The sequence below is a fragment of the Orycteropus afer genome, unplaced genomic scaffold (genome assembly GCF_000298275.1).
Source record: "Orycteropus afer afer isolate SDZICR_OR568_19922 unplaced genomic scaffold, OryAfe1.0 scaffold00128, whole genome shotgun sequence".
NCBI classification, from domain to species: domain Eukaryota; kingdom Metazoa; phylum Chordata; class Mammalia; order Tubulidentata; family Orycteropodidae; genus Orycteropus; species Orycteropus afer.
This window is the reverse complement of record NW_006921715.1, coordinates 460811-469707: the sequence shown is the minus strand read 5'-3', so window position 1 is coordinate 469707 and position 8897 is coordinate 460811. Positions and strand designations below refer to the sequence as shown.

Sequence of the window (8897 nt, the reverse complement as noted above, 5' to 3'; positions counted from 1 at the left end):
GCATGCTGCCCGCAGTCTGGGGAGACCTGGTAGAGCAGGAATGAGGAAGTGCCATTGTCTGACCAGTGCTGCGGGAGGAGACACACCCAGGCTCCCCGCTGCCCCCCAGCCTCAAGCTAGTGTCCAAGTCCCAGGGGCTTCCCCATCTCTGAGGGTCACTGCTCACACCAAGTGACAACCAGAGTGGTAACAGCAGAGCCCCAGCGCCCAGGCACCTCTTCCAAACGCTTTACACACGGTCCCTGCTTCTCGCACGTTTGGAGCCAGGCCCCACGGTATCCATTCTGCAGCAGCAGCTGAAGTCGGTGACTCAGGGAGGTTAGGACACCCTCCTAAAGGTTTACTGCTGGAGGTGCTCAAAGCCTCTCTGGACCCTGTGTTCTCAGAATCCAGCCATCCCCCGCCCTAAACGCCCTTCTCAGCCTGACAACAGCCCTTCCTGACCCACCTCGGGCCAAGCTGGCCGCCCCTCCTTGGCAACCCCAATCACCCCCTCAGGAGCTTTCTCAAAGCTCACGCTGTGTTTCACTCAGTTAGGTCTTGGCCACTCCAACACCTGCCAACAGCTCACCAGCAGACGCCTACCAACCAACGAAATCTCAGAAGTCACCGAGCTCAGCTTTTCTGGAAGGGTCTGTCCTCTTCTGCTACCTTGCAAGTCCTTATCTGCTGCCAGGCCGACTCCCCCCATACAGCGGACAGCCTCTTGCTGAAATAAAGGAACGCTCACTCTGACACTGAGCTAAGTCCTCTGAGACCTGGGAGAGGCCAGTTGATCTCCTGTGCCTCCTCTTCTTCAAGTTGCCCTCCCCCTAAATTCCAGTCATTTTACCCTCTGCTAACATCTACCCACTCTCCTAGAATTTCAGAATTCCCTTCAATGTATCCCTGTCCTCCCAAAAAATGAGGTGTCCTGCCCAGAAGACAAGAGGCAGTGGCAGGAAGGTTCTGAAGTCAATGAGTAGGATGAAAATCACGTATGATGGAAACTGCTTGAAAACGCCTAGAGGTCCAGGCAGTGACTGGCCCAGGGTGTGGGCGAGCCCTGGCAGTCCCATCTCCCCCCATGGTGGAGCAGACAACCCCGTCTCTGGCACAGGATCAGCTAGAGGAACTGGGCCTACAAGGAAGGGCCATGTTGTAGGAAAAGAAACATGCATCTTTGAATCCCACGTGAGAAGAGGGAGAGAGGAACTAACACTGACTCCCTGTTCCCAGGCTCCACAGGAATGCGTTCCCTATGTGGGAATTACTCACGTCACTGAAATCTTGTGTGTGTGTCGGACACAACTTCCTGTGTGTCTGTGCTTTGCGAGTGCTCAACGACAGGCAGAGTAGACCCATCATCTTCCTCGTTCCCTACTCCTTCCTACTCCCCCCACTCACTGTGCCTCCCTCCCCACTCCATCTAGTCATCTCCTGTTCGCCTTTGTGAACTAACTTTGAAATTTCACCCACAGTTTGCATGTGGACGTGCAGGGTTCTAAGCGGAATCTGGGGTGCCACATAAACTGTGGACAGAGCTGTAGAGGCCGTGTGAAAGAAAGCTGCATTATGTATTTAATGAGAACCACAATCTGAAACAACGGAGATGAAACTCCACCTTGGGAAGCCATCTGTTACCTCCTTGGACCCGAAGCACTGAGAGGGTAAGAGGCAAACAGCACGTTCCACAGCAGATCCTGGCACCTCGTGAAGGACACGAAAAGGCCCTGTTGTTCTGGGGGAGGGTAACAGGCTCCTGGAGGAACCAGGCACTGTTTGGGGGTGCGGGACAGGAAGAATAACCAACAGACCAAAAGAACTTCCCTTGGGCTACACCCAGTCACCTCACAGAGAAGGCTGGGACAGGGCGATGCCGCAGTCGGTAGGAAGGGGGGCATCCCCACAACCGACTCTGGAGCAGCCAGGAAGAGCAGGGGCCCAGGAGTTTCAGGATGCCTGGAGTACACTGGAGGGTCCCGGCTCCGGGGTGCGGCTGATACCAGCACCGGACTGGCACATTCCCAGAGGACAGGAAAACAAGCTCCTTAGACCAAGGAGTTCTTTACTCGTCCAACCTCGGAACCGATCACATTCTGTTTTTTTTTTGGCACTACAAAGAAAAATTCTCTTTCCCTCCAAATGATAAAACGCACGTTACCTTACGAGAAGCCATTAATTCAGAGGAAGCAAGGCACAGATAATTTTGGGTACCACAATGAACAATGCTAATCTGGTCAGATGTCGCCTCTTTAAAAAGGTCGTGTCAGTGGAAAACAGGACAGCCCACCTGAAGGTGCTGAGAGGCAAGGCTGACTGAAGTAGGACCCACTACCTCCGTGCTCCACGGTGCTGAGGGTCAGCAGGAGGAAAGACAATGGACAAGATCCTGCGCCTGAGAGCCCCTCACCCGCAAAGCCAAGGTACCCAGCACTTTGTCAAGGGCTGGTTAAAAATAAGACCTAGCAAGCTCTAAGCACAACAAAGACGGCCATACGTACCCAGGCGGTGGGGGACTGCAGAGGGTGGCTGCTCACACGGGCTGGGCAGCTGAGGAGCTGGGACTGCCCGCAGCGGCCAGGGTCCCCTTTAATAGTCTGCCCCTCTGTTTCAGTTTCACTTTTAGGAAAGGCTGATTTCTCTTTCCCGTTTACCCCACCCTTCAGCTATTTGCACTCGGGGGGGTTTCCTAGAAATTGCTCTGATTCTTCTAAACACTTGAGCCTCTAGACCAGCCTCCGCGAGGCGACGCGACCGAATGTCCAATCAGGGGTCGGTGGGTGCGGGGCTGGGTCGGAGAACAAAGAAACCCCTTGGGAGAGAGCTGTTAGCCCCTGGTTGCATCAGCCAGCCCAGGACTCATGTTGCATCAGCCACCCTACAGCCCGGACTGCCTGCCATATAACCTCTCCACCCTCTTCCCGTTCCCACCCTCAGAGTCAAGCGTGATGGATTGTGTTTGTGTGTAATCGTGCGGGGCGAGAAGGCAAACAGGAAATTCCCGGCCGCTGGCGTCCACAGAGGCGGCGCAGTGCAGAGAGATCAAGAGCACTGGGGTCAGACAGACCCGGGTTTCAATCCAACTCGGGCATTTTCTCACTATGACACCTTGGGCAAGTCACGTCACCTCTCAGCTCCTCCCTCAGCGTCCTCATCTGTGAAACGCGCACAAAGAAGGCTCCCAGATGACGGGAGAAGTGCGATACTAATAACCAAAGCACGATACTGATAACCTGGCACACGGTGGGCACTCCAAAAGTAGGGACCTCGCCCCTTAGGGCTGGAGGAAAAAGACATTGCAGATAATAATGAATCGACGCTGGCGGGAATGGGATATAGGGCGGGTCGGCGTCGCTCGCAGAAAGGGGGCGAGGAGTCGTGGAAGTCTCCGCGCCCCTTGCGGTGCCAGAAGCCCTCAGGCAGCACGCCGGGTTCTGAGGGCACCCCAGGCCCAGGCGTGAAGACGGCCCCGGGAGAGCAGACCACCGGATGCCGCCCGGCCTCGCTCCCTACCTACCTCACACTCCCACTCACCTAGCCCCGCCAGTCGGTCTGCACCGCCGGGTTAGCCCCTGATCCTTGCCTGTGCGTCCGTAGAAACGCCGTCCGGGCGGAATAACTTCCTGCCCACCTGCACCACCATTGGCTGTTCTCGCGGGGGCGGGGCTAAAGCAGCAGCTGATTGGCTGGCGGTCCCAGCGTCACGGCGGAACGCGGCTGGGCGGCGGACTGCAAGTTGGACGGCCTCTGGGAGCACCGAGCGCTTCCGGTACGTGTGGTGAGCGGCGGGTCCGGGGTGGGACGGGGCAGGCACCGGCCGCGGTCCTAGCGTCCCAAGCGCTCCAGAGCAAGCCTATCCCCCCCTCTCGCCTTCCCCTCATCACCCGTTCATTCCCAGAGCGCAGTGCTCTGGATCAGCCGTGTCTGTCCTTCCTGACAGCTCGGCTAACTCCTACTCCTCCTTCAAAGCCCATCTGGTCGTTATCTTGTTTGTTGCCTCCGCTGGTGTATGGTATTCTCCAACGCAGAGTCTGTATTTTGTGTTTAATCTCTTCTCCCCATCAGACCCAACACAGGGATTGGCGCAAAGTAGGTAATCAGTAAATGTTCGTTGAATGAGAATACGGGGTTCTTTTCTTTCTTTTCTGCCCCCGTCCATTAGGGTGTATATATTCCAGGAATATTTCCAGAGCTGGGACCGAACTGTGGACAAAACACATAAACAGCCCTGCCCTCCCGGAGCCGACATGCCAGTGACTGTCATGCCACTCTCCCCACCCTTTTCTCAGCCTCTTAAATAAATGTCTTTACTTCCATGTGGCTGTCCGTCCTCCTCTTCAGTCATCCTCCCCTTTCCAGGGAAAAGTCCTTTCTTTTTGTCGTTCACTTTAGAAACGTAAGAGGCAGCAAACTCTTTCTCCTTAAAGTCCATGTTGTTCCCGTCAGTTTTTTTTTCTGATTGCCTTGAACCATTCTCCGCTCCCCTCTCACCCCACTCAGTGGGTTCTGATGGTTGGGAGCTTTACCCAAATGTCACCTTTCCGAGGCCTCCCCAGGGCCTCTCTGTATAAAACTGCAGCCCCCTGCCTACTGCCATTCCCCGCCCCCTTCTCTGTGTTGCGCTTCTCCTGAGTGGCTCTCACCACCTGGCACCCTCTGTTTGACTTGTTTGTGGTCTGTCTCTCCCTGCCGGCATGTGCACGTGGTGTGCTCAGGGCATCGGCTACTGTTCTGCTCACTGCTTGGCCAGACTTGGATGCTCCCTTCGTGTTTGTTGAATGACTGAATGAAATGTATGTGAAGCAGGTTGACTCTGGAGCCCTATCATCCTTCCTCCTGCCTTCACTCTGTCCTTGCCACCTTGCCTTCTTTGGGCGTAGGATTGACGAGGCCCTACCCTGCTACTTTGATACCCTCTCAGACTTCATCTCCGTTTCTGGCCATTGGGCTGTCCTGTGTGGTGGCCACTGGGGACAACTCGTGGGGATTCATCCTAATGGCTGATCATGGGTGCCCGGGGGTGGCCTGTGCTTGCCTCAGATGGGGAGGAGTGGGCTGTGGTGGGTGGTGCTGTGTGCAAGAGTTGAGACATGTGAGATGTCAAGCAGGATGGAATTTAGAGAACAGAGATGTCAAAATCATTCATAGCACAGCACGCAGTCCCATCATGAACCCACGTGAGATGGGCTGGCTCATTTTAGAAGTTTTATTAAGACTGTAGCTTTATGTATGGCAGCTATTACCTGCCTGGATTAGGTGCAGGTAGGGGTGGGAGTGTTGGTGGAGGCAGGGTGAGTATGGGACATTTGTTCACTTGGATAACTCTGGTAGCGTAGTGCCTAAGGCACTTGACTGCTAACCAGAAGGCAGGCGGTTCAAACCCACCAGCCACTCCTCGGAAGGAAGATGGGGCAATCTACTTCCGTAGTGATACTGCCTTGGAAACCCAAGGAGGGGTCACTATGAGTTGGGTCTGACTTGATGGCAAATAACAACAACAACAACAACAACAACAATGGCAGTGGAGCCCCTCAGGTGGTCATGTGCCATTTGGGACAAGGATGGAAGGGTGGGTAATTTAAACCCACTGTCCAGGAGGAGGGGTGGCTGTAGGCTGTGTGGAATGGGTTAACAGAGGTTCCAATCCCACATTGGCGGAGGGGAGGAAGAACTCACCACTGTTGAGCACACTGGCTTCCTCTGAAGTTGAGTGGCTGAGTTCAGCCCGTTTAAGGGCTGCTCCACTGCACCCTCTGCTGTGGGGGTGCCTGGCGTCCCTGCCAACTTCCACGCTGCTCCCTCACACCATCCTCACAGGAAGTAGCTGGGCAGGCCTTTTTTCTGAGGTGTTTCTGTGCGGACTTGACTCTCTGTCCTTTTGGTTAGCAGTCAATGCGGCATTATTTGTTTGCCACGTCCAGGGACTCCCCATCTTTTAATAATTAGAAAAAACAACCCAAGCCTCTTTGCCGTCAGGTCCATCCCTGCCCATGAACTTGGAACCCGCCTGTGACACAGCCACAGCGCAGCTGGAGTTTTCTCGGTTGTAACCTGGTTTCAGATTTCATGTGTTTGTTGTTGTGGATAATATGCACAGCAGAACATACATCGGTTCAGCCCCTTGTACGTGGACCCTTGAGCCACACTGATCACACTCCTGGAGTTGTGCGACCGTCTCACCCTCCTTTCCTGAGTTGTTCACCCTGCATTGACATAAGCACACTGCCCCTAAGGTTCCTGTCTGACCCGTCCAGTTGCGGTTGTCCCTTTGACCCCGGTAGACAGTTCTGGAGAATGCTCAAGGTTGGCATTCTTCGTAGTCGGCTAGACTGCTGTTTGGTTTTGAGTACACTTCAGGGGAAGTCTTGTTCATTTCTCTCTAAATCTATTCCCAAGTCTGTTTTAAAATGACGTCTTCTAACTAATTATGCCGGGGGTATAGAGAAGCCCTTATTTTTCATTTAATTTGTGCGTTTTTGAGTCTTGGATTTCCTAGGTAACATGTTTTCTTTTCATGGCATGTGAATGTTCTTCCCTGTACGTTTTCTGACGCTGGGCTTCATTTGGTCTTAGGCAGTTGCCCTCGAAGGACAAGAGACCGGATTTCCAATGGCGTCTTTGGTGGCGTACGATGATTCAGATTCGGAGGCTGAGCCCGAGCCTGTGGGAAGTCTGCATGCTGCCGGCGAGATGAAGGACACTTCTGATAGGGCTGGACCTCGAGGGCAGGGTTTCGCACCTGGCATACTGGACGTGACGGAAGGGGGCCCGCAGCCCACAGAGCACGGGTCTGAAGCGTCAGGCAGCCTTTGCCTCCCGCTGGCTGGGCTTGGGAGAAGTGAGTGGAGGGCTTGCCCCAGCCAGCGGCTGCAGTGGCCCAGACGGGAGCCTGGGGTCCCCTTCCCCCCCAGTGAGCCTCTTCACCCTTCCCCGTGGAGCAGCCACACTCCAGCAGGCTACGTGTCCCCGGCCGCTGCCTGCTTTAAGGGGGCAAATCTTGCTCGGGAAATCTGTGATTGCCCTCAGCCGACTTTCTGTGTTCCAACCAGATCTGAAGTCACAGGTGAAAACGGTAACTTGTCTCCGAGGAAGAGACACAAGGACAGTGTCGTGCCCTATGTCCCGAAAAGACTGAGGCAGCTGCAAGCAGTAAAGACAGACACGGGCACCCGTGCCGGCGTGGAGCCCCAGGGCCCCTCTGTGGGGTGCGCCCCAGACCCGGCCCCGCTCGGTGTGACCTCCAGAGTGTCTGAGTTTATCCGGCCGTACTTGGACAGTCCATACAAGGGGACCAGGGTCCCCAGGAACGTACTCTTCCACCTGAGAGGCCACGGGGGCCCCGTCAACAGCACCCAGTGGTGCCCCGTCCCGTCGCAGAGCCACATGCTTCTCTCAGCATCTATGGATAAAACCTTCAAGGTAGGACTTGGGAGTGGATGCTGCGGATCGCAGACGCTGTCGGGAATGGGCTGCTGGGAAGTTTGACTCATTAGTGCACCGAGCTGGGGGCTTCAGGCTGGGCATTTCCCTTCAGAGGTTTCTGTTGCCTTTGGGAGCAGGCTGTCTCCGGTCAGCCCTGGAGCACTGGTCTGTCTTTTCTCTGGGGGTGCCTTGCCCAGGTCACCAGAGGACACCGGTCCTTACTCCACATGGGGCATTGAGGGTGGGCTACATTTGGAAGTCCCAGGAGACTGAGGTCACCAAGGGGGAGTGACAGGGGTCAGGGTGGAAGGAAAGCAGATCTGAGCTCAGTGCGATGCCAGCTCTACGCCAGGTGCTGGCTGGACACGGGGGCGGGGCAGTGCATGTGCAAAGGCTGCTTTAGGGAGTGTGCAGAGTGGGGTGGGGTGCAAGCAGATGGACAGACATTTACAACACTGGGCGCAGTGCTGGGAGGACAGGACCCGGCAGAACCCACCGGTGCCCAGGGACCCAGCAGGGAAACCCACAGGTGCCCAGGGACCCAGCGGGGAAACCCACAGGTGCCCAGGGACCCAGCAGGGGACCCACCGGTGCCCAGGGACCCAGCGGGGGGACCCACCGGTGCCCAGGGACCCAGCGGGGGAACCCACAGGTGCCCACGGACCCAGCGGGGGAACCCACAGGTGCCCAGGGACCCAGCGGGGGACCCACCGGTGCCCAGGGACCCAGCGGGGGACCCACCGGTGCCTCAGGACCCAGCAGGGGACCCACCGGTGCCCAGGGACCCAGCAGGGGACCCACCGGTGCCCAGGAACCCAGTGGGGAACCCACAGGTGCCCAGGGACCCAGCAGGGGACCCACAGGTGCTCTGAAACCCAGTGGGAGGAGCACTCACCCCCCTGGGGGGAGCTCAGGGAAGGCTCTAGATGGAGTGGAGCTGAGTGTTGGCAGCTCACTGTCTAGGGAGTGGCCACAGAGGTCAGGTGGGCAGGTGGGGCCCTGGGTACCTTGCTCCAGAGTGACCAGCCTGAAGGCCCTGGAAAGAACAGTTGAGGTGGGGAAGGTGTGTGCCCTGCTGGGGGTTTGCTTCCACATGGACACTCTTTCCTCACTGTGTTCCTCATTTAGTTGTTTAAATTACCTTTGTGGCAAATATGGTCCCCGCGGTGTGGAGGTAACAGTATAATGGGAGTGTTGTGGTTGCGACTGACCACCAGCCCCTCTAGGCTATGGGCTGTCTTGCTGCCCCCTCTCCTTAACATCTAGCAAAGCGTTTGATGGGCAGTAGGTGCCAAATAAGTGTTAGCTGAACAAAAGACTCCTGGAAGGAAAATGGCTTTGGAGTCAGAGGCAGTTGGCTTCTGGTACAGCTTCTGTAGTCACTGGCCTGTGGGTGCATGCCGTGATGGAGTCAGTGCTACATCCATCAGGGATAAGCCCACCTGCCTCACGTGACCATGTGAGACCAATGCTTGAACAGCGCCTGGCCCCAG

The 8897-nt window shown here is 56.2% G+C and overlaps 1 protein-coding gene across 1 annotated transcript in view; it reads left to right on the top strand.

Moving 5' to 3' along the window:
• The first annotated feature begins 6567 nt into the window (after positions 1 to 6567).
• WDR25 (WD repeat domain 25) overlaps positions 6568 to 8897 on the top strand; it is a 170930-nt gene continuing 168600 nt past the window's right edge. The window contains exon 1 of the mRNA XM_007944556.1: positions 6568 to 7401. Within this exon, the coding sequence (XP_007942747.1) occupies positions 6592 to 7401 (810 nt within the window). The 5' untranslated portion in view covers positions 6568 to 6591. The remainder of the gene's footprint in view (positions 7402 to 8897) is intronic.